Source organism: Lagopus muta, chromosome 21, assembly GCF_023343835.1.
Source record: "Lagopus muta isolate bLagMut1 chromosome 21, bLagMut1 primary, whole genome shotgun sequence".
In the NCBI taxonomy this organism is placed as follows: Eukaryota; Metazoa; Chordata; class Aves; order Galliformes; family Phasianidae; genus Lagopus; species Lagopus muta.
In genome coordinates, this window is record NC_064453.1 from 2,674,447 (window position 1) to 2,698,806 (window position 24,360).

The following is a 24,360-nucleotide window of genomic DNA, read 5'->3' on the forward strand; positions in this document are numbered from 1 at the left end:
ATTTGACCACGCCCCCTAAGTTGACCACGCCCCCCCCCCGGCTTCCTCCTGCGATCTCAGCTCGGCGCTGCTTTGGGGCTGAAGCCATCGAGATGAAGAGCTGCTGGCCAGACTTAACAGCGCCCAGTGCCAGCACTGAGCTGCTCCCCAACCCCAATTCGAGGGGTCTCTTCCCCCCTCCCACCCCGTGTCCGTGGTGATGGATGCACACAAACCACGATGTCCGAATTTTCGGCTGGGCTGACCCAGGTGTGCCGTGGGATTTGTGCCCGTTTCGCCGTCGGAAGCGTCAGTTTGGGTCTTTGAGGAGCTCGTGTCAAATAATTGGCATCACTTCTCACAAAAGGCAGCGACCAACCCGAACGAATGATCTGAATCTGGCACCTCCCATGAATGCAGGGTGAGGAAACAAAGCCAGCTGTCCCCTCCCGCTCCCCCCCCCCCCTTCCTCCCCCCAAACCCAGCCCGCTCACGGTGGCAAAAATAGCACTTTTATAACTATAATAAGACTCAGCGAATTCCGTGTCTATTCGGGGAATACCCGGCAGCTGGCGGAGCAGCAGCTCATGGCTCAGTGGGGTCACACAGATGCGCTGCGGGGCAATGGGGGCCAAGCAGCAACCCCAGTAACAATGCGCCCTGTGCTCTCCTTCCTCGTTCCCCCCCCTTTGCCCAGGATGTAGTGGCTGCCACAGCACTGAGACTGCACTGTGAGGGACCACATTGTGGCTTCTGTGTGTGTGAGATGGCTGTGACCCCCCCTGCTCCGTCCTGTGCTCTGTCTCAGTTGGAGTTTTTCATGCCCTGTGTCATAGAAGCATAGAGTGTGGCTCAGGCTGTCCACAGCAGCATGGGTCACTCATCCCTGGAGGTGCCCAAGCCTGGGCTGGATGGGGCCCTGAGCAGCATGGTGTGATGGGGTGCACTCAGCCCACAGCAGGGGTTGGGACTGGGTGGGCTGTAAGGTCCCTTCCAACCCCAGCCATCCTGTGATTCTATGGAAGGGACCTTAAAAATTACCCAGTGCCTGGGTTGCCCTCTGGGTTAGGGCACTGATTCTGCAGCAAGCATCTCTGGGTTTGTCCTGAGAACCAAAGCCCCTTTCCAAGCACAACAGTTAACTAGAGGAGCACTGAGTGCTGCTCAAAGCCATCTGAGCTTCACTCCTGACCCCAGGTGTCACCGGCTGGACACAGTGGCACCCAAGTCCCCTCACTCCCACTACAGGCTGGGTGTTGGCTGGGGGGCTGCCAGAAGCACAGCCAAGCCCTTCCCTGAATCACGCCTGCTGCCTGCCCAAGCGTGCCCCCAACTCGGCTCTTCCCCTTCTTTCCTTCCTCTTTCCACTCCCAAAGAGTTTTTCCAGCATGCAGTTAAAAAAAAAAACAGAACAGAAAACCAACACATCCAGCTGTCAGAGCTCAGCTTTTCATTCTGGCCAAGACAATGACAGCTTTTTCTCCTATTGCTTTGCAGCGAGCTGGCAGAGAGCCCGTGAAAGAGGTACTGACTTTGCAAGCCCGTGCCTGTTGTAGCATAATAAGGTCATTGTCAAGAAGACGCGGCACCGGGAGGCTGATCTTGAGCAAAACATGGCCCCGGTTGTGCGTTGTGCAACCCCTGTGGCTGCTCCAACAGTGGCCCCATTGTTTCCCATTGTGAGGCCACGGCGTCTCGTTATCCAGCGCAGAGCCGGCTCACGCTGGGCTGGCGCAGACGCTGCTCCATCATGCATCACTGCTGAGTGTCAGAAGGACGGCGTGTGCTGAATTAGCTGCCTCCCGAATGGCACGATGTGATGTTCTCACTTTGCACCACCCGTGTGAGCTCTTGGCTGAATAGAATTCTTCCCTACCAGCCGCCTTATCTTGCAGAACAGCTCAACGTGGAAAGGCTTTGGGAGGAAAACCCGTTTGGAGCAGGTAATCAGACTGTGGAACATCTCCCCGACCACATCCACGGCTCCCATGTTGGAGAAGATGAACTGCTGCCCTTGGTGAGATGCAGGGCATGGGGCATCACGTAGGTGGTGCTGATATGGTGCCAATGGGATGCAGAGCTGCTGCTGAAAGCCAGGAGGAAGTGATGGCAAGGAAGGAAAAGAAATGGATCATCCTGAGGGGAAGAAAAGACACCAAGTCTTCCAAGTTCGAGGTTGGCATCCATAGGAAAATATAACACCCACATGAGCCACTATGGGAGAGCTTGGTTGGATTCCACCCAGGAGGCAAATGGAAACCAGTGGGCAAGTGAGGCACGCAGCAGCAGAAAGAATAAAGAAAGCAACAGGCCCCTTAAAAACATACTTAATCGTTTCCAAACTTTATTTCATGGTGATTGACGAAAGACACAAGTTAGTAATGGTTATATCATGCTGCTCCTCTACTGTGCATTGCCCTTCAGAATTCATACAGCAGTTCACAACAGTCATTAATTTACCCTATAAATGAAGCCACATGGACATTATTAAAAAAAAAAAAAAAAAAGAAAAAAAAAAGAAAACCCAAACCTCAATGTCGTTATTTTTTGTTGTTGTACACACATGTTATAAATGCTATTAAAAATAAAGCCGAGGTTGAGTGCATGGCCCCTAGGGAGCACTGCAGGATCCGACCCAGGCTCGACAATGAGGACACGGCGTCCTGTTTTAAGGCATTTCCAAGCCCCAGCAAAAGCAGACAGAGTTCTTGTTGCATTTTTTTTTTCCTCTTTTTTTTTTTTTTTTCCTTTTTTTTTCTTTCTTTCTTTTTTTTTTTGTTTTTTTTTTTTTTTTTTTGCAGTGACCCTGGCTTCATTTCAGTGGCATTCTGGAAATTGAGCAGCTTCCTCCATGGTGCCCTTTTCCCACTGGAGCTGGCACGCTCCCTGTTGGTCTCTGTGGGGTGGCCGTGTCATCCAGCTGAAAGCCCCAACGCAGTCATCACCCCCAGGACCCACACTTTATATACAGCAGCCACTCAACACATGCTGTTGCCACACACACAAACACTGGAGCCTCCGATTCTCAACAGTCTTCCCTGAAATGTGTAACCATTGGGATTTTAGGTTCATGACAACAGATCAGGCATCGACTTGCATGGGTGAAGGTGGACAATGGGATTCTTCTTGGCTTGGCAAGAAGCAAAAAGCAGCCCAAGTCGTTTGCCATGGTGCTCTCCCCATTATTAGGTCTGCATTCAGGGCCTGCTCTCAGAAAAGCCCTCTGACTTCTCTGAAAGCATCTTGGAAGGGAAGGGTACACCAGAAGGTGAGATAGGAATCGGGGCAAAACCACCAACCGACAGCCCCTGGGATACCAGGGAACCTTCCAACCCATTCTGAATGCTCCGTAAGGCAGCTGGCCACAAAGCACTGCCAGCTGCCTTCACAGGGTGGGATGGGGACACTGCGGTGGCCCAGTGGTGACAGATGCCACGTGGCAGCAGGGAGCTCTTCCCATGGAGAAGGAACCTGAGTCACGGCGCTCAGAGCTGCGATCCCTTTGTTTTTGCTTCGGGGAGCCCCAGTGTTTGCACACATCCACACACACACACACATGCACACAGTGGCTGCACAGCTGGCACTTTGCTTTCAAGACTCGAATGGAGGAAGACAAGACTTCAAAGACGGTAAAGACAACACTTTAAAAAACCCCCTCCCCAGCTCTCCCATCTGGCCACTTGGTTCCCAGCCCAGCCCACCCTGCTGGAGCCATTGCTGATGGCACCGGAGGAGCTCTGATTGTGGCATGGAAGAGCCTGCGTTGCACCGGGTGCTGCAAAAGCTTGAAGACAAAGGTAAAACGGTGAGCATTTGCCATGGCATGGGTTCTAACATCAGCTTACAGAGATGCGCTGCAACCGTCCTCACGGTAGGCAGAGGGCAGGTCGTGCCAGGAGGCTGGAAAATGGATGTGGGTGAAGGCAGGACGGGTCCAAGAGGTTTCTTTAAAGCAGAAGACCCAATCCCATGCCCTTGTAGCCAGTGCTGGAAGGAGGGACCCCCAGCTCCCGAGGACGTGTTGCAAGTTGTCAGTGGTGCACGGTTTGGGGCACAGAAGCTCTCGCAAGAGCAGCCAGGGTAAGCAGGTGGTGAGGACAAGTCTGGGTCAACACAAAGCATGGAAATGAGGTTTCACAGCTGCTTCTGCATGTGTCCAAGAGGAGGAGGAGGAGGAGAGCCAACAGAGAAACCGACACTTCTCCCCTCCCCTCCAGCCCCTCTCAGTCCAGCAAACAGGCATAAGACAACCAAAGAGCAATGCTTTTCTGCCTGCTCAGAGCAGACCTTGGTCTCTCTTCCAGTGCATGGCATCCCTGATTTAACAGAGCACAAAGGAGAAAAGCACTTGAGATCCTTACACACATAAATTATAGTGAGAGGAAGGGGGGAGGAGGGAGACGGGGTGAACACAGGGGCCTGAGATAGGCGAGTGGTGAACCCACAAAGGCCACAGGGCTTGCCAGCACCAGCATCCTTTATCCCCCCACGGTGTGAATGGCAACCCAAGAACACAAGTAAGGAGGGGAAAATAAACAAACCCCAAAAGAAGCTTCAAGTATGAGTGAGATTTACAACACGGGTGCAATGGGGAAGTTCTTCTGTCACTTCTTGGAGACTTGGTTCAAGGTTTGTTCTTTGTTGCTGCTGCTCGATTAGAGTCTGACTGACCTGGATATACTGCAACCGAACAAAATAACCCAACAGAAACGGTGGTTCCTCCCCTCCCTTTCCCCCCTCCCCCCAAAATATAAAAAGCAATAAGTTTACAAAAATAGAAAATAATTACAGCAATAGGCAGGAGGAAGGGAAGGAGAAGGAAGGGTCCCTGGGGGTCTATTTGGCTGAGCAGTGTAATATCGTGGGGTTGTTTAAAGCGTCCTCCACCAGATGCAGTTCCTGGCGGTCGACAATCACGTCCCTTATACAGCCAATAAAGCCAGTGCTGTAGGCCTTGGGCAGCTTGTGAGCCACGCTGAGCCGCTCCATTCCCCCTGCAAGAGAGAACAGGGATGTCAAAAGACACATTGCCGTGCTCCGGCACCCTGCCCGCCAGCATTGCACACACATCCTTACTCAGAAACCTCTTTCCTGGCCAGAATTTGTGTTAGATGTTTGGAATTAATTTACACAGAGGGTACAGAGGCAGCAGAACAGGTTGCCTGAAGAAGTCGTGGCTGCCCCGTCCTTGGAGGTGTTCAAGGATGGGGCATTGGGCAGCCTGACCTGGTGGGTGGCAACCCATTCCATGGCATGGGGTTGGAACCTGATGGTCTTTAAGATCCCTTCCAACCTAAGCCATACTGTGATTCTTTGTCTTCTCAGAGGCAAAATGACGTTACTTGGATGTGAAGTCTTTGTAAGATGGGTTAGACCTGAAGCTACCAGCTTAGAGAAGGAAGAGATGCTTCTGGGAGGCCAAACTTGTCCGAAGCACTTGCATGCAAAGGCATTGCACATCCCCAGCCACGGGTGCATGAGGTTTTCACTCTGCCCAAGCCCTTACCCAGCCACAGGGCCCCGTCCGTGTCCAGCTGTGTGGCACCCAGCGGCGAGGAGCCAGTGATGGGAGCTTCGTTGCCGACCTGCAGGGAGCCTTCTCTCTGTACTCTGCTCCATCGGGGAAGGAGGAAGGGATAGAATTAAAACCCTTGGAGGAGACGCCCAGGGCTGCCCCCACGGCAATCCATGGCACGCCAACCACGCCGCTCTCGCCGCTCCCTGACCGCCCAAACACGGGGACAGCAGAATGTCAAACCTTCTGCTGGCCAAACTAAAAGGCATGAACCTTTCCTTTAGCCTTTCCCTTTGGCATTTCCCAGAATGGAGGACAGGCGTGTCGCAGAACGCACCCCATTGCCCACATGCCTCTCCTCTATTCTTATCCAAGGACGGGAGTGACCCCTGGGGGCCTCGCTCTTGACCCCGTGTCACCGCTTGCCCATCCCAAAGTAGTCCAGCCCAACCCCACTCTTGCCCCCTTCCCACCTGTATGCTTTGATGTGGGTCCAGTGGTTGGTGTTGATGGGGACTGTGGACCGCAGGACGACTGGCTTGGAGCCCAGGTCATACATCATCTGGACGAAGCCATCCACGATGGCGAGGGCGATGTAGTCGGATCGCTCCAGCCCCTTCCCACTCCACAGGATCAGGCCCTGGGTGGCTTCTGTTTTGATGCTCAGCTCAAAGTGGTTGGATTGCAAAGCCTTCTCGCTACATCAGGAGAGCACAGAGCAGTGTTAAAACACGGCTGTGAAAGCAACAGGTCCCCAACCCAGCTCCTGCTCCCAGCAAGGCCATCACCAGAGATAGATAGGGTCATCTGGGCTCTGGCACCTGAGCTTGCCCATAGAGGCAGCAAAACCATCTCCATCCCAGACACAGCCGTTTTTCCAGGGGAGGAATGCTTCCAGGACAGCGTTTTCCCCACACTGCTGTTTCCATCTTTCTCATACAGAGTCACCATCCACCCTCCAAAACACGTGCACACAGACAGGACAACACAGACAGCTTTTTGTTTCCAAAGGACACCACACTCAGAGAGCTGGACAGGAGCAAAACGCCCACTGTGCTCCCAGGGTAGAACCACAGAATCTCTGAAGTTGGGAAAGACCTCTAAGATCCCCAACTCCAGCCGTCACCACGCCTGCTGACCGTGTCCCTCAGTACCACATCTCCATGTTCTCAACAGGGACAGAGACTCTCTCACCTCCCTGGGCAGCTTGTGCCCGTGCCTCACCACTCTCTGGGAGAAGTTTTTCCTAATATCCAACCTTTAGCTCTGTTTCCCTTTCACCCACTGCCAAAAAAAAGGCCCCAAGGAGCAAGGGACAGAGCTGCTGCTCATCTGCTGGAGCTTCCTTTGTGTGTTTGCCCTCACCACCTGCAGAGCTGCATCCTTTACAAACAAAAAGCCCAGAGTACAGCATACAGAAGGAGCATGGAGACGTGGACACGCAGAGGCAGGGAGAGCAGAGCACGGAGCACGAGAAGCCTGGCACGACTCACCTGGGCTCAGCAGGGTAGTCCAGTGCGTCAGGACTTAGATGCAGGAAGAAAGGGGAGCATGCAGTAAGCACAAGGCAGCAGAGGAGACCCTGCCCTCCCACCCGGCCCAGCCTCAGCAGTTCTTGGGCTGAGCTTCCAACAAGACAAGTGTGCACGTTGCTGCTGTCCCAGAGCCCTGTCCCAGGGTTGGGATTGCTCGTGTTCCTGCTGATCCCTCATGCTAAAATGTTGGGGTGTGCAGCCAGGCAGCTTGGATGGGCACTGCTGGGGAAGGGGTGTTTTGGGGAAGGGACCTTCTGGGGAAGGCCCCATGCAAGGAGCACTTCATGGCCAGCCACCTGCCAGCCTTTGGGATGGGGAATGGGAGCTGCACGGTCACGTAAGGCTGCTCTGAGTCAGCCTCAGGGCACTTGGGCGTGCACAGAGAAGGGGAAACCCAGGAGTACAGCTGTCTTGCTGGCACTGCTGGGTGCATTAGGGGCTCCAGCTCCAGAGATATGTACGTATCACAAGGTATGTTCAAAACAAAATGTACGGGCATGTCGTGGCCAGCAGAGCCATGTAGAGAAGCAACTGGAGTGCCGGTCCTGCCCCAGGCACACCCGATATCTGTCTGCAGGAAGGAGAAGTGACTTTTTATGGGCAACCCAACGAGCCCTTGAGGCCTGCTGAGAGCCGCTGCCAAATCCCAGCTGAGGGATTTGGGGAGAAGTGCTAAGCTCCCTTTGCAGGATGGGGCACGCACAGCCCAAACGGGCACGGGCTGGCTCAGGTGGGGAGGTGGCTGGGGAGGGTGACCTTCCCCTTGCGGGTGCTGGCAGAGGCAAGACATGAAGGCAGCAGCTTTCTGCTCCTCCGCAGGGATGTGGTTCATCAGTGCTGCTTGTCCACTTACTTTACTTCCGTGTTTAATACTTTGCTGCTGATGGGAGAGACTCATACTGGGACCTTTCCTGCTCTGCGCTCGTCCCTTTGAACTAAAGCTAAGTTGCAGCAAGCAACATCTGCCTGCAGCAAAGCCAAACAGCAGCCCTGGCGAGTCACCAGAGCTGTGCCATCCTTGCCATGGGCTGGAAGTGCCACCCGTGGAAGCCCCAGGCAAATGTCCCCATGCCTGTCCCCATCCTGTCCCACGGGTGGGCTGCAGGGAGGGCTGTACTTACGCAGGGATCTCATTGCTCAGGTGGCTTGAAAACAAAGAAACAACGACACTGAGAAGAGACGGACAGACAGAGAGACAGACAACAAACAGAAGGCAGACGCTCTCCTCAGGCAGGAATTTAGTGCAAGAGGGGTCAGAGGAAAGTGCAAAGAGGAAATGGATGGAGCGTAACATCAGTGTCACCCCACCCCAGCACCCAGACCTGGCACTGTGGGGAACCCCTCCATCAAGAAGGCAGTTTTTGAGGTATGGGCTGGAAGTGAAGGTTCACAGCCTCTCTCTGGACACTGGTTTTTAGGCTTCTTTGCCCCTGTCTCTCCAACTCCTCGTTTTGATCACAGCTCATCTCCACAGCCAAGTTACCTCTTTGTCACGGCGTTGTGGTACTCCATGTACGTCCTACCATCAAATGCAATGGCCTCTGCATCTCCAGCTGCCTTCTCAATGATCACTAAAGGTGGGAAAAAGAAGAGCTGTCAGGCAACACAGCACAGCCTGTCTGTCCTTGGGGATCAGGAAGATCCTCCTTTATCCAAGAAGGAGGGAGGCAGGCACAGACATGGCAGCACAGCAACCCTGAGCCCTGACTTTACGGGCAGAGCATAGGCCAGCTTCCACTTTTGCAGCCAACTGACATGAAATCTGCAGCTTTTGTGGTTTCTTGGCTAAAGTCAGGGAGGAACCTGGGCTTGGTGATGGTCCTGACCACCCATCTGCAGGAGACTGCCAACCAGCCAACACCCTGTGCTTCCCCAGCACAACAAGAAGATGGAACTGGTGGGGGTTCCTGCCATGACAGCCTCACCTTTCTCGCAGTGAGCCCCAGAGAAGCCCCTCTGGCACACACACTCGTAGCTCTCCATCCGGGGGCTGCAGGTGCCTCCGTTCTGGCATGGGTTGGGCTTTTGGGTGCAGGGGTGGGCACGGAATGGGGAGATTTCAACGGCGCTGCGGATGTGCTGCTCCTTCAGCAAGGGAACCCCTTTGATGGAGACCTGGAAGGTGAGGAAGGACAAGAGTCAACCTTTGTATCCTGTAACTATGAGCCCTGAGCCCCACATGTCCTCATGACACGTCCTTGTGCACAGGGACCCGTGTGCTGGGGATGTCCTCATGGAGACTGGCACCTCTGGCACCAGGCTTACCCTCTGCACAGCTCCATAGAAGCTGGTGGAGATGGCTGCAGCTCGAGCCAGCTTGCTGAAATCGGGGGCTCCCCCCACGTAGAATGGCTCCTTCAGGTTCAGGAAGGCATGAGGCACCTGGCAAGGAGGGGAGATGGAAGGAGAGCAGCATTCAGATGCTGCAGCAAACCTGATCTAGCAAGTGGCATCCTTGCCCTGCCAACCCAAGCCATTCCATGACTCTATCGGCCATTTCAGTGATAAAAAGGAGGTTCTCCTCTAACTCCAATGATTTGGGAACCTGGGTCATGGCAGCAGGACCAGGATGCAGCTACATGAGTCACTAGCTAATGCTTTGTGGAGTTAACACAAGAAAAATGACCAGATTAATTGTAATGCTTCCGAAACAAAAATGCAACAACTGGCTGGAAATTAATGAAGAGGAAACGAGTGTCTCTAATCTACAGAGATCCTAAAGCTGCTTGGTCAGATGGGAAGGGGAGCAGGTGAGACACTGAGATCTGGATGGAAAACAGAAGAACAACGTGCCAATGGCAGATGAGATGGAGGTGCAGTGGGTCATACTTATCTGTACCTTACGGGATTTCTGGGATCCAGACAGCAGGGGAGGGAAAAATACAAATGCAAATCAAAGGGAGAGAGAAAGAGAGAGAGAAATGGAAGATCAGTGGGTAACATCACAACATGCAGGGTTGCAAGAGCAAGGAGCGTGCAGCGGCTGTCCCACAGCATCCTCAGCTCCCAGGTCTCGCCCACTCCTCCTCCACCCTCCATGCACCTCCAGGATTAAAAGCCCACAAGTCTGGTGTCTCAGCTGGTTTCACACAGGAGGGGAGCAAGGTTGGAAGCCCGGAGAGCTCTGGGCAGCTTGCTTTGGCCTGTCAACGTACCGGTGACTCTCCCATCACCCTCTCGCCGTTGTTGATCCTCATTACCCCTTTGCGCCCACTCCTCTCCAACAAAACGCTTATCCAGGTGTTGAGGGGAATTGGCTCTTTGCTCCTGGTGGTGGGAAGGGAGGAGAAGACGTACAGTGAGAGCTCTGCAATGAGCCCCTGTGAATACCCACTCCACCTGTACAGGCACAGCCCACAGGACAGGCCCCAATCACAGCCAACAGGAGCCACTGCTGCCAGCATGGGACCTTCCCTGCATCCGTCCTGGGGATGGAGCTCCAGCCAGCACTGGGCAGTGGAGTAGTAGTCCCCTGTAGTCACCACCATCCTGCTTCCAGCCCTACCTAAGCACGGCTGCCCCTTTGCCCAGGTCGTATCGATACTCCAGGTAGCCATCGTGCAAAGCCAGAGACACAAAGTCTCCTTTGCCATCTGTCTTCTGCCCATTGTAGAAGATCATGCCGCTGGGACTCTTGGCCAGGAACACCACTTCCATGGACATTTTGTCCCTGAGGAGAGAAGGATGACAAATACCCTTCAAACCAGCTGCCCACAGCCTCTTCTACCACCCTTGTGCAAAGGGCCCTGGAGACAACTGCCTGCCTGATCCCACAGATCTCTTAGGGATGCCACCCACTGACCCGACAGGCAGAACTGCCGTGTAGGAGAGACATATGCCACCTTCAGGATGCCAGCCTGCAGTGCTCACACAGCCCACTGCAGCACAAGGCACCTTGGCACATCACTGCCGCAGCCTGGCAACAGCAATTCCAGCAATCCCAGTCCCTCTAGATAAAATCTCCAAGGTTTTGCCATTGGCAACATGCTCTTGAGCACTTACTGCAGGTCAGGAACAAAGGTCTGCAACCCGTTCAGCTCCAGGTAGGAAAAGCCATTGAACTCTGGGAGGAAGGGCATGGTGTGGTCCTGCTCCGTCACTGGGCACAAATGAGGGAATGGTGAGGAACAGGAGGCAGAGCAGCTTCAGCATCAAACAGGGGCTCCTAGTCATGCAAGCTGAGGACACTTGCAGCTCCAGCCCTCCCCAGCCCCAACACACCTCGCTCACAGAATTCTCCTTCCCGTCCCATGGGACAGGCACACATGGCACCTCCCTCTGGCAGCACCAGGCAGGTGGCAGAGATGTGGCACGGCGTCGGGTCGCATGGGTTCCTCTCATCAGCACACGTTGGACCTGCAGCAGAAGAGCAAGATGGTCACATAGGCGTTCTAACAGCCAGCAGGCACGATTTGGCCAGACACAACCCTGCTCTGGGGTGGACAGAGGATGGCATGTCCCCTAATGGCCCTGCCAGCCCTTCTGTCCCACCTCAGGTTGGGCTCACATGGCCCAAGGACTCCCTGCAATGGACCCCACAAAAGGACGGGTGATGCCCACACATGGCTCTGCCCTCAAATACACAGATCCTGTCCGTTGTCTCACGCACGTATGGTGAGATCTGAAATTGATTCTGTCTCCAATGGGCACGGCTTCATCCTACACTTCTTGGAGGTGCTGCCAAAGCTCCCCACTGCATCTTCCCCTCTGCCACCCCAAAGGCTTTCGGACCCCTCAGGACCACCCAGCAGGACCAGGAGCCCCAGCAAATGCCCTGCCCCGTACCGGTGTAGGAATGAAGACACTCGCAGTGGAACATCTCAGCCTCCTTGACGTGGCAGATGCCCCCATGGTGGCAGGGGTTGGGATGGCAGGGGTCGTTGCCGCACTCTCCCACCCCACTGCCATACAGCACATCGCTGCCTTTCTCCCGCAGGTCGTACATCTGGTTGTTCACATCCAGGAGGCGGATGCAGCCCTTCAGGCCAGCCGTAGCCGCGGTACGCTCTGCCACTCTGAAGGGACAAAGGACACGATGGGCGGGGGAGAAAAACACCAGCGCATGGAAATCTTGTTTTCACGGCCACCCCATCGGGACGCCGCGGCGCCTTTACTCACACAGCCATTTGGTCCTCAGGAGCTCCTCCAACAAAGAGGTCGGTGTCGAGGTTGAGCCCGTCGGTGCCCGTGGGGCTCTCCCCGCTGACGTGGGGCTCCCCATCCACAGCCAGCATGCCGCTGCGGCGGTTGCGGTTCACCACCAGCTGGTGCCATTTGCCAGGCTCCACGCGCACCTTGCTGGTGATGACGCCTGTGCCGGAGCCCGTGTTAAACCTGGAGCAGAAGATGGGGAGGCTGACAGCCGTGCCGCCTCGCAGAGAGGTTGCATGCACTGTAAGGGCAGCTGCGCCCCAGGCTGAAGCTGGGAACTTGAATCTCTGCCTTTTTGGAAAGGTAAAAATAATTCCACCTTGGGTTTCTGGGGCTTTTCTCTCCCTCTACTCCCCCCTACGCTTCTTTTTACAGTGTAAGAACAGCGCCAAAAAAAGAGCTCAGAAAAAAAAAATCAACTTCCCACACCTTCTAGCTTTTTAAAATTCAAACCGAGCGACACGAATTAATCAAAGTGCCACAGGGAAATACGCTGCAAAAACTGCTCCCCCTCTTCTCCATTTGCTCCTACCACTCCCTCATGTAGAAGCCTGCACCTGGGGCACCCACCTGAGCTCCACGAAGCCGCCCACCAGTGCCAGGGAGATGAAGTCCTTGCCACGATTCTGCCCGTTGTAGAGCAGCAGCCCGCTGAGCTCCGTGGCCCTGAATTCCATGGCGATGCGCACAGTGTGGTACGCCTTCATCATCTTGAAGGCCAGGTAGGACTTGCCACCAAAGCTGGGGATGAAGTACCTGATGGCTGCAAGAGGCAGGGAGGGAAAAGAGCAAGCCCCGTTAGAAGGAACAGGATTCAGCATCCACATCCAGAAGCAGCTTCAGCTTAGAGCTTCAGGGACACCGCTTTCCAGGAATCAGCACTGGGAGCCACCCAGAGCTCTGCTGTGACAGTGGGAGCTCACAGTGCGTAACAGCAGCTCTGGGTGAGCATGATGTGCACGAGGCTGTTTGCTAAGCAGCTCTGAGCATGGGGGAATAGCACCTGAATCATCAGCAAAAGACAGCACCGGTCTCTCTGCGCTCAGTAACTTCAGGAGCCGCAGGCAATGCCGTGAGATACAAAAGCAGAAGCTCACAATCCCCATGCTCTAGGGCACTGATGCAGCACAGCCAGCAAGAAATTGCTGCTGCCACCTTCTTCCCCTGCAGCTTTGCCTCTTACTACTTACAGTGCTTGCACAGCCTGCTGACGGCTGGAGTACAGAGGTTACACTGACCCTTGCAGCACTAGCATTCAGTACAGGGCTGGGTTTGCTCTCTATCCCCATTCAGCCAGTGCACATCACGGTGCTTGGGGAGAGCATGCAGCAGAATGGATGACTGGAGATCACTTTCCCACTTGTATCCTCTTAGCATCCTCGGTTGGAACATGAGTTTGGAACCAAAAGCCCCAAGAGATCCCCTTCCCACGACTTTGCTGTCCCCAGTTTTCATAGAATCACAGGACCATTTGAATTGGAAGGGACCTTTAAAGGTTCTAACTCCCTTGTCCCTTGCCATCCAATGGCCACGAGCTCCATCACCTCTAGGCAAACCAGAGGCCACCTACGTTTCTCACACACAGCTCCTCCTTTGCCCGCTGGGCAGCTGCAGGTGAACTCTTTCCCATCGTCCTCACAGGTGCCACCGTGCAGGCAGGGGTGTGAGTCGCAGGGTCGCGAGGGCTTCTTGGTGGTGCTGGGGGGCTGGCGAGTGGGCTTGCGCCGGGCGGTGGTGGGCAGGGTGGAAGTGGGCCTCCTGGTGCTCACGGGTGCTGCCAGCTTGGCACTGGGGTGGCCGGCGACGTCCTGGTGCAGGACGTGGGCTGTGGTGGCAGCAGAGGCCGTGGTGTGCCTCCGTGTGGTTGCAGGTGCCATGGTGGTGGCTGTGGTGGTGGTGACGGTGGTGGTGAAGAGCCTGGGGATCCAGTCTGGAAGGCAGCAACGCGCGGGGTGAGGCTGGTGCTTTGCAGGTGTCTTTGCAAAGAGGAAAGGAGCTCGGGTTTTGGAGGGAGGCTCAGCGAGACTGCTGTGTGCACCAAAGCATGAGAGCCCTCTCCCCTAACCCAAGTGCCCAACCCAAGGGACTGGGGTTTGGCCATAGACAGACAGAGCGCTCACCAAAGTCCATGAATTTGACGTGCTCCTGTTGGGGCTTCTTCACCAGGATGGTCCTCTTCTTGGAGGCTCTGATCTGCTTCAGCAGAGCCGCCTGGACGTCAGCTGCCGTGTAGGAAGTGGCTGATCACAGCCAGGAGAAAGACAAGTGTGAAACACAACCCCAGCAAGCAGTTTTCCCTTCACAAGCTCCCTCTGATGCATCTCAATCACTCCCTGCCCCACCAGAACGCTTCCAGCCTTCCATGCACCAGCTCAGGTTGCAGCTCCTCCCAGCACTTCCTGATTTTGTCGGACAAAGGGCAAATCCCTGACAAATTCCAAGGTTTGCTGGTTTCTCAGCACTGGAACAGCTCTTACCTGGGTCAAAGTGGGACTCCACAATGACACGGACAGCACTGCTCTGCCCCAGGTCTCGGACACGGATGCTCTTGAAATCTTTCTTAACGTCGGAATTTCGGAAAAGCTCATCCAGCTAACGGATTGGAGGTGGAGGAGGAAAGGCAAACAAATTGGTTAATGGGGAGATCAGGCACATGGGGTCAGGGTCCTTCAGCAAAAGGTGTTAGGTCTCAGCGAGTCTCTTGCTTTCAACCCAGTTAGGTTTGCTTCAAAACCTCTGCAAGAAATCCCACCAACGCATGCAGAGCACAGCGCTCCTTTGGGTAGGGATAATTTGGGAAGGTCCCTATTCGTTATGGCCTGAATTCAAAGGTTAGAACAGGACCAAGGCAACGTGGGGAAAGTGCAGAGGAGATCTCCATGGAGGAGATGTGTGCAGACCAGAGACACCTTGCAGTTCATATAAGGATTTGCTATTGTGTGGCGTCTAAGTCTTACTGATCTCTTCTAAATCTGGATAAACCTGCTTATGCGCTTTGGAAAATCCCGTAAGGCTCCATTCTGCATCTCTAAGCACATGAATGCCTTCTAAAAGCTGCCTCTCAGACGCTGCAGGATTTGTCTGAAGTCACACGAATGAGACAGTGATAGTCCAACCACTTAGACACAGTCAGGGCTTCATCACCCTGCTAGCAGCCTGCCAGCCTCGTGTGGGACTGGTACCACTGCAGCTGGTGGGCACCACTTCCTTCCCTTGGCTTCAAGGCAAAGACAGAAGAAATAACTTAAAACTGGACCCGTGCCACAGTCACCCCCATGAATTTGGGCACCGTTGTCTTAGAGGAGCAAAGGAGAGCACATCAGGTATGTGATGTCCTACGGGCCAGTGCTGTGTTGTTTCCTCATCCCTGGGAGAACACAACCCAGTCAAGCCTTCTGTGTCCTCAGTGGGGAGAACAGAAGAGCCAGTGAATGAAGCCTCATGTGTGTGGGTTTGGATCCTCAGCTAAAAGCCACTATTGTATTGGGAAATATTGCTTTTGTGATGCAGAACTGAATGAACCATACGGTCCATATGCCAGGCACACATCTGCTTATATGACTGTACCGAGGGCTTGCCAGCTTCTGAGTGCAGCTTGGAAGCAGCTCTAAATATGCTAATCTCCTTGCAAAGATGCTTTGTGTTTGCTGTGCCACACTGCGGGCTGTGTTACAGTGCTCTTACCCCACCAATATTTCCTTGGCACGTCTTTATGTACACATTACTACGAAAGCCCACCTGCTCCAAGAGCTGGCAATACAGGGGGCTTATCTTTAAGTGTGGGAGAGTGGATTTCCAAAAGCTGCATAGCTGAACAGGAGGAGCAAAGGGATCTGGGACACGTTTTTGCCTATGGGCTTTTCAAGGAGACGCAGGTGCTTTGGGAAATCCAAGAAATTAAAGAAGACTCTCTCATCTGAACAGCCCCATCACCAAAAAGGTCTTTTGAATCTTCATGATTCTGTGATTCTAGGAAAGCACCTGGCCCCTGTCCTAGTGGGGTGGGTGTATGGGGTCCTTTTTTCTTCCAAAGCAAGAAATGCACTAGCTGGACTTCCAGTCAAGTGCAAAGGACTCACCGCGCTCTCAATGCTCCTGGCCGTCTCCCCGAAGAGCTCTGACTTGGGGTCAGCCATCTCAGGTGTGTAAAACAGCTCCTGGCCTTCCACCTCCTCCAAGATGAGGACTCCTTGGAAGACTTTGGTAGCTGCAGGAGGGAGGGCAGACAAGATAAACTCCTTGAGTTGGCTCACGGGGATGGGGGGCAGGCATCTGGCTGACCCGTGAGGAGCGTTCGGTTCCCTAGGGGGGGAAAGGGTGATGGCAGTGTGCGGGTAGTGCCAGTGTTGGGGTTAGTCTGGATGGGTCTGGGAGAGCGCCATGGAGGATTAGTATCAGAGGGTGCTGGAGCAGATGGCAAAGACCAGGCTGAAGATGGCAGCTTTTACCATACAGTTTCCTCTGAGCTCCGGCCCGGAGAGCAGCCCCCCTGCACCGGCTGAGTAACAAGAGAAAGACGTTAGCCAGAGCAGCACAGTCAACACGGTCGGATCAGACATGGGCATGCAACAGGGGCACAGCAGGGCCACGTGTGGCTGTGGGCAAGGAGAAAAACCTGTGCTGGGTGAACTGAGTAAAGATGCTGTGAGGAGGCTGGGATCAGCCTGGCAAAACTGCAGCGGGAACCCAAAGCGTGGTTCCCTTCCAGGAAAGCTTTGGGAGCTATGGAGATCCCTGCTGTTGGTAACCATGTGGAGAGTCCATAACTTATATTCTTTTGTGTGTTAAAAAGGGGAATGTGGTGTCCAGAACAAAGAGGGGGTGACACACTGAGAGCCCAGGCCCAGGCTGGGATCAAGGCAGGGCTCACTGCCAACACTTGCCCTGCTCTGTGCCCTGCAAGGACTCTGTCCATCTCCTGGCCACCAAAACAGATGGACTCACCCGGACAGTTGCTCCCTTCTGCATCAGCAGCTGCAGTCTTGCCATCAGAGCAGCACCCGAGCGGGGTGTTGTAGCACGTTGCCCTCTCAATGGCTGGAGTTGGGGTTACCTGGCTTTCCTCCACCTCCTCTTCCCCTGCAAGGAAGTATTAACAGGGGTAGAGCCTCATTCCTGTTAGACCATGAGGCTGGGACACAGCCTCATCTCTTTCATTAAGACCCCAGGTGACTTCCCAAGCAATGCTCACCAGCAGAGCCTGCCCCACTGGATTCCTGGTCCCCACTGATGCTCATCTCCTGGTCCCCACTGCCTTCTGCGCTGCCCGATTCAGCGAAGGCAGGCTGAGTGGTGGCCAGGACCACTGGAGAGGTGGAGAGCGGGCGGACGGTGGTCTTCAGCACCCCATGGGTCATCCATGGTGTGGTGGCAGGTCGGGTTGTCGTGACACGCCTTGTTGTAGGGTGACTTCTTGCAGTGGGGCTGGCTTCCATCAGCAGAGAGCTAGTGGCCAGCTCGGTGGTTTCTGTAGCCCGGGTGGTCAGCTGCAGTGGTGGGGGTATGATGAGCTTGTCCAAGGGCAAGGTGGGCAGAGGGGTGGGTGGCATCGCGTGGCTCGTGTGAGTGATGGACTCTACAAGGAGCAGCAAGGGAGGGAAGTTAAGGGTCTGGTCTGGGAAAGGGTGCCCATGGTGCTGGGAAGCACAGTGCAAGCCATGGGCAGGGCATGAGGAGGTGCAGGAGGCACTCACCGTGGCATTGCCCCACATGCTTCACTGTGATGAGCTGTCCCTGCCGGCACGCAATGGTCTTCAGCTGGCACTGGTCCCCATAGGTGACACCATCAGAGCCACACACCTGGGAGAAGAAATGATACAAGATATGAGCTGTATCTGTCCTCCAAAACAAGCCTCAGGCAAAATAAACCTGTCCTCAAACTGAGCAGAGCAGCTCAGAGGCATCAGTGATGCACAATGCTCTGTGTTGGGGACGCTCATGGCAGGCACATTCCTGCCCCATGCACCAAAGACAGTGACCTGGTGAGCAGGAGCTGAACTCCAAGCCTGGCAGGACCAAGCTGGCCACATGTACCTGTGCCCAAAGCCCAGCTCAGTCCCTAGTGCTCCCCCAGACCTTGGTCATGTTGGCCTCTGAGCAGAGTGGGGACGGGCACTCGCAGTGGGCAAAGCCGTTGACCTCCACGCATGAGGCCCCGAACTCGCAGCTCATTTCCTCACAGGATTTTGGAGCTGATGGGTCTAGGGTAGGGAGAGAAGGGGGAAGAGATGAACAAAACACACACCAAGCATAAAAAATAACAAAACCCAAGAGCCAACGTCAAATCCAAATCCCCCTCCTCAGGTCTCAGCTCTCCCAGGGACTTGGTAGAGCAGCATTTCTGTGTGCCACACACCTCCCCCTCACCTTTTTCACAGCCAGCCATGCCCATCTTGCTGCCATTGGGACACTGGTTGCACTTCATGCCAGTGATACCAGTCTTGCAGGAGCAGAGCCCAGTCATCTGCTCACAGTCATCACGCACTGAGCCCACCGGGTCGCAGTTACAAGCTGAGCAAGGAGGGGGAAAAAAGAAATCATTCAATTGGTGCAGTAGTGCAAATTTTGCAGCAACAGCCACCGAATTTGGCTCACAACAGGAGCAGCATTGGGGTTCCTAGCTGGAAATGGCACAGCAACCAGCACTCACGTGTGCAGCCGCTCTTGCTGTCGGTGACGATGCCACGGAAGTTCCAGAAGCCAGGCTCACAGCGGTCACACTTGAGCCCCCCAACGCCTGGCTTGCAGGAGCACTGCCCTGTGGCAGGGTCGCAGGCTCCTCCGTAGGAGCCATAGGGGTTGCACTGGCAGGTGCCTGCGAACCAACAGAGAGCACAGGGTGAGTCCTGGCCAAGTAGGATGAATCATAAAGGTTGGAAACGGCCTCTAAGATCATCAAATCCAACCATCAACCCATCACCACTGTGCCCACCACCTCCTCCAGCTCCAAGGCAGGGCTGATCTCCAGGGATTAACCCGCTTGCTCTGCTCTCATCTACAGCTCCTCACTCACTGACATCAAAGAGAGAGGAAGCTATTAGGAGTTTATTATTAATTCATTAATTAGGAAGTTGATGGAGGGAAGTGATCCAAAGATAGATGGTGAAATGCTCCCTTAGCCCCTGGGGAGCAGTGGGAAGGGGATGTGGGTCAGAGCTGGAGAGCAAAGGAGACCCTGGGAGCAGATAGAGGCAGGGAGATGGTGTGTCCAGGGCAGGAATCTGCACTAGGGGTTCAAGTGGGGATTATCTCCTGGTGTATGCTTGTTGCCAGCACATACAGGACAGAAACCAGTGGGATACAGGATTCCATAGTGAGGAAGAAGCTCTTCCCATGGCTGGACGATCTGTGGAACATCACTTTGACCATCACCATCAGGGTGATGCTAAAGCAAGACGCTCCACCTCCTTCCTAGAGTCCCCCTGACCAACTCCTGCCATCTCAGCCAGCTCCAGGAAGAGACGCTGGCTGAATACTGCTGCTTTTTAAATTATATGGTACATTAAGCAGCACTACATCCTCATCACACAGGCATTAGCCAGGCCCAAGTATGGCGTGAGGTGTGTCTCCATGGGGTGATGGGTTTCCCTAACAGGCAGTCACAGCCTCAGCTGTTAACAGCGTGCTAATGCCTTTCAAAATGCACCTTCTGCTGAAGTGCTGACTCTGACAATGATTTAGTAAATATTAATGAAACTAGCCAGCTAACTGAGGAACTGGGACCGTCCTTTCTCTCCCCAGAGCACAACCCCAAGCATCCCCCCCAGATGGAGACCATCACTCACTCGGGCACCCGGCTGCACCCACTCCAAGTGCCAGGGTCATGTTGTCCGGGCAGCACCCATAGATGGTCTGACTGCAGTGCACAACTGGGAGAGGCGGTGGGGTCGTGGTGAGGGCTGTGGAGCAAGGCAGAGAGGCACAGGGGCGTTATGGCCAACGCAGAGATTGAGCAGCATTTCTCAAAACCACGCGGGTTCTTGCAGAGATGCTGGGGTAGGTGATGGAGTGAGGCCCTAGCTTTGGCCAGGCATGAAACAGGAATGTCAGGGCACCAGGATGGGGATGGCACGTGCCACAGGGACTCGCTCACCACGGCAGGCTCCTTGGCTGGTGACAAAGAGGTCCTGGCGTTTTTCACACCTCGTCTTCTTCAGCTCACACTCATTGGCGTAGGTCACATCATCAGAGCCGCAGACCTGTCAAGACGGCGAGGGGAGCTCTCAGAGCAGGTTTCCTGCCGATGGGATGCCCCAGGAAGAGTGTGGCAAGGCCACCAGGCTGAAGGGAGCAAGGACAGCAGCCCAGGAATGCTTCATGTGCTTACCGGGCTGCGTGGCACTGCCAGGCAGGTGAAGTCACACACACAACGGTCGTCCTCTGCATCCTCATCCCACCAGCCCCCATAGTGCCGGCATCGGTCCTGCTCACACTCACTGCCATCACCAGAGCCTGAGCCTCCTGAGCCACATTCTGGATGGAGGAGAAGCGTGGTGAGAGGGGGTCCTGGCAGGACCAGGGAAAAGCAGATGGCTCAAGCAGGGCCGCCTTGCCCAGAAGCATATCCAGACAGCTCCTGAATATCTCCAGCATGAATATCTCCTGGGCCGACATGCCATAGAATCACAGAATGGCGTGGGTTGGAAGAGACCTTAAAGATCATCCAGTTCCATCCCCTCTGCTGTGGGCAGGGTTGTTAACCATTGGATCAGGTTGCCCATATGTTAGGATGCTCCTGCCTGTACCACAGAGAAGATCTCCTCCCCTGCAGAAAGCAAGTTCTCCCATCACTACAATAATAAGTTAAGCAATGCAAAAGGCATAGGGATGCCTTAGGAGCTGACCGGAGGCCTTCTTGCCCAGCCTATAAATGCTGTGCTTTGCCTGGCTGCCTCTCTATAAGGTGCCCAGAGCTCCAGCAGCAAGAATAGAGATGTTGCTGATTTCAAAGGCTCCTTTAATTAAAAGGATAAAAAAAAAAAAAAGGGGGAAAAAAAAAAGAGAAGCAAAAAAGGAAAACCTGCCCCTTTTTATTGAGTGATCAAAGGCTGGGAGTTGGCATTACACAGAGAATTATTTAAGATCTTTTCCCAGAGGGACATCAACCTGAAATTCCCAAAGGAGGACTGTGATCAAACACCATGTTCTGCCTTGCCCTATCCCCGAGCTCTGCCACATACTGACATCCTTCCCAGCGCAGCGAGCTGGGGAATGGCAGCATCACAGCAGTGAGGTTTGGGGGAGGTCTGTGCTCTCAGCCTGCATTAACCCATGGCTTCACCCCATAGAGAGGGGAGCTCAGGAGGCTCCTGGTGTCTGACCACCAGCAAGGCAAGGCTGAGAGATCCCAGCCTGCTTCCAGAGGGATGCTGAGCTGCTTTACCTAAGTACCTAAAGATAATTAAAAGATGCTATTGAGGAGAGTGGGATCATGGCTAGCAATGGGGGATGCTGCATCCTACAGATGAGTGCCTCCCTCCCCAACACTCTGGAAAGGGTCAGGAAGAGCAGCCTCGTGCTGCCCAGACCCATTGGCGTTGTTCCTGCAGACAGAGCCAAGTGGGAACCATCAGGGAGCAGCACCATGGAACAACCCTGGGCATCCTCATGGAGCATCTCCACCCAGAGCAACCCCCGGGCACCTCAACCACTCCCCTTCCTCCAGAATAAGTGCAACATAAGGCATGCAATTCACGCAGCAATGCAACTCCCCTGCCAAGGGAAGAGCAACAACAACCCACCATCCTCACACGGCCCCATCTTGGCCACCTCGATGCTCTTCTGCTGCTGGCAGGAGGCTGCTCGGAGCTCGCAGCGGTTGTCATAGGTGAGGCCATCGGTGCCACAAACCTGGGCCAGGGGCTGCTGCTCACAGCGGGGACACACGCACTGCCCACCCACACAGGTGCTGCCAAAGGAGCACACCGTGCTGCCGCAGGATTCTGCAAGGACACCAGCAAGAAATTCCATTTACTCTCATTCCGGCTCCTGAGAGTCGCTCCCCATTACTCTTTTCTCCCAGTTTTAGAGAGGATACCCATGCACTGCCCAGCCCTGGAACACCAGACCAGCTGGACTGGTTTTATGGGGCTCAAGTGTCATTTGTTCTAACTACAAAAAAAAAAAAACAAAAAAAAAACTGAGGCAAGGCTTTTAATTCATTGAGAAATCAGCACAGAGGGTTTCCTGTGCTGAGAACACACACAAGCAGGGAGGAATCCCCCCCTGGGGATGGAACCCCTCCCATTTTGATGGCAGCCCACTTCCTTTGCTCGGCCCCACACATCCCCACCCTCAGGTTACTCCGGTGCCTCCCCCAGCACACAAACACCCCCAGGGCCTCGAAGGGCCCCGGGTGAGCAGGGGGATGCTGAGCATCCGCTCCTCAAAACGCCACTGAAAGGAGCAAGAAGAGGGAAGAAGGGGACCTTGCCAGACTCACTGCAGTCGCCTTGGGCAGCCACCAGAATGTTCTTCTGCTGCGTGCACGCTCGGACGTGGAGCTCACACTCGCTGCTGTAGGTGTTGCCATCTGTGCCACAGACGGGCTGGGAGGAGGGCACACACTCCGTGGGGCACACGCACCGCCCCGTCTCTGCTTCACAGATGGCCCCAAACTGACACTTGCCACAGCGGTCTGCAGGGGCGAGGAACAAAAAAGCAGTGGGTTAAATCAGCAGGGCGAGCATTGCTTTGTATGGAAGTGCCAGAGCTGAAATCTAACCCTGCTGCAACCTCATCCCTTGTGCTAAGCCCTGCAGGACCGGAGCTCCAGCGGAGGCGAGGCTGCAGGAGGGAGGAGAGAGACTGCATGGCAATAACTGCTTGTAAAAGCCATCAGGGCCAGGAGTAATTGCAATGAAATGTCACTGGAGCTGTGAGCTGTTACAGCTAAATGGGATGCAGAGAGTATGAGGCTGAGTGTCGTTATGGGGAGCAATAAATCAGTGCCGGCCACGAGAGGATGAGTGCAGCACTGGGTGCAAAGCACCTGCTGCCCAGCCTGAAGATTTAAGGGCAGAACAGCAGTATTTGGACAAAACTGCATGAGCCCAGCAGATTGCACAAAGGAGCACGAGCAACCAGCTTGGGCTCTGCCTGTGTGCAAACACTTCCCGCCTGGCAAAGCTGTGCTGGCACAAGCAGTGAGCCTGCAGATGGGAGAGCTGCACACGGCTCTGAGTTGCGTTTGCACTGAGGGCTCATGTTAAGAAAGAAAACCTCCGCAGGAGAGATCACTGCATCCATGCCAGGCAGCGTCCCCCCGGGGTAAGGATGCACAACGGCGCCGTGCTCCCCTCCCTCCCTTTGCATGTGAGCAGCCCCACCACGAGCACCAGGCTGGCTGTCTCCTTACCGCAGGGCCCCTTGTGCTTCACCCTGATCTCTCTCTTGAGGACGCAGGCCATGGCGTTGAGCTCGCAGGGGTTGCCATAGGTGCGGTTGTCGCTGCCGCAGACGGGGTCATAGCGGCCCTGGCACACCTGCTGGCATTCGCACACGGGCTCCCGGTTCTTCACCACGCAGGTGGCCCCAAAAGTACACTCCACACTCAGGCAGGGGCTGGGAGTACCCAGGTCTGCAGAGGGGGCATAGGAAATGGGTGGCAGGGTGAGCTCCGCTGCCTGCTGAGCATCCCCAGGCACGGTGCACAGCGAGGCATGCCGGCGGCTGCAGCCTGCCTCCCCCAAGCCGTGGCAATGCACAGAGCTCCCGGCCTTGCATCATCCCCTACCCCCCAGCGTAGCATCTCCCCCATGCTCAGCGGAGGTTTGGGTTGGGAAGCAGGCACGAGATCTCCTCCCTGCACGCTTGTTCCTCTGTCCCGTGCACCTCATGGGACTCTGATCAGCCCATAGTTTTTGTACAGACGTCTGCAAAAAGCCCCGTTTGGGTTCCCAGCCAACACCACAAGGCATCGTACTGATGGAGGACAACTTTCCTTTGCCAGAAGCCCACAGCTCTCATCCCATGCAGCAGCGATGCCACCAGCCTCTGACAATGGAAATGATGCCTGGCTTCACCACACCCTGTGACTTCCCCTCCTGGTGGGGCAGGATGAAGAGCCACTGTCCTTACATCATCCCAGTCCTCCAGCACCTGGCTCAGGGAGCAGAGCCCTGAGGATGCCCCACTGCATGGGCTGCGGGCTGAGAGGCAGCCATGCCCTCTGCTCTCATA

At 54.9% G+C, this 24,360-nt stretch overlaps 1 protein-coding gene and 1 long non-coding RNA gene across 6 annotated transcripts in view; one reads left to right on the forward strand and one right to left on the reverse strand.

The window, feature by feature from the left end:
- Positions 1-84: 84 nt before the first annotated feature.
- Positions 85-2,502, forward strand: LOC125703265 (uncharacterized). Its single transcript, XR_007380820.1, has 2 exons — positions 85-400; positions 1,477-2,502. It is a non-coding gene; the product is annotated as an uncharacterized LOC125703265 (long non-coding RNA).
- Positions 2,468-24,360, reverse strand: part of AGRN (agrin) — a 63,626-nt gene continuing 41,733 nt past the window's right edge. For 3 of the 5 annotated variants that reach the window (XM_048967498.1, XM_048967495.1, XM_048967499.1), the window contains 30 exons: positions 23,537-23,758; positions 22,622-22,816; positions 21,921-22,121; positions 20,507-20,652; positions 20,273-20,378; positions 19,965-20,078; positions 18,830-18,994; positions 18,547-18,690; positions 18,256-18,380; positions 17,874-17,979; positions 17,372-17,755; positions 17,125-17,259; positions 16,260-16,387; positions 14,658-14,772; positions 14,301-14,420; positions 13,751-14,110; positions 12,751-12,943; positions 12,148-12,363; positions 11,815-12,044; positions 11,251-11,385; positions 11,032-11,128; positions 10,535-10,699; positions 10,185-10,296; positions 9,869-9,880; positions 9,295-9,411; positions 8,955-9,144; positions 8,513-8,600; positions 5,968-6,192; positions 5,486-5,589; positions 2,468-4,973 (listed from right to left, as the gene is read on the reverse strand). In XM_048967498.1, the coding sequence (XP_048823455.1) occupies positions 4,816-4,973; positions 5,486-5,589; positions 5,968-6,192; positions 8,513-8,600; positions 8,955-9,144; positions 9,295-9,411; positions 9,869-9,880; positions 10,185-10,296; positions 10,535-10,699; positions 11,032-11,128; positions 11,251-11,385; positions 11,815-12,044; positions 12,148-12,363; positions 12,751-12,943; positions 13,751-14,110; positions 14,301-14,420; positions 14,658-14,772; positions 16,260-16,387; positions 17,125-17,259; positions 17,372-17,755; positions 17,874-17,979; positions 18,256-18,380; positions 18,547-18,690; positions 18,830-18,994; positions 19,965-20,078; positions 20,273-20,378; positions 20,507-20,652; positions 21,921-22,121; positions 22,622-22,816; positions 23,537-23,758 (4,808 nt within the window). In that variant the 3' untranslated portion in view covers positions 2,468-4,815. The remainder of the gene's footprint in view (positions 4,974-5,485; positions 5,590-5,967; positions 6,193-8,512; positions 8,601-8,954; positions 9,145-9,294; positions 9,412-9,868; positions 9,881-10,184; positions 10,297-10,534; positions 10,700-11,031; positions 11,129-11,250; positions 11,386-11,814; positions 12,045-12,147; positions 12,364-12,750; positions 12,944-13,750; positions 14,111-14,300; positions 14,421-14,657; positions 14,773-16,259; positions 16,388-17,124; positions 17,260-17,371; positions 17,756-17,873; positions 17,980-18,255; positions 18,381-18,546; positions 18,691-18,829; positions 18,995-19,964; positions 20,079-20,272; positions 20,379-20,506; positions 20,653-21,920; positions 22,122-22,621; positions 22,817-23,536; positions 23,759-24,360) is intronic. The other 2 variants (XM_048967497.1, XM_048967500.1) reach the window with 1 other exon arrangement.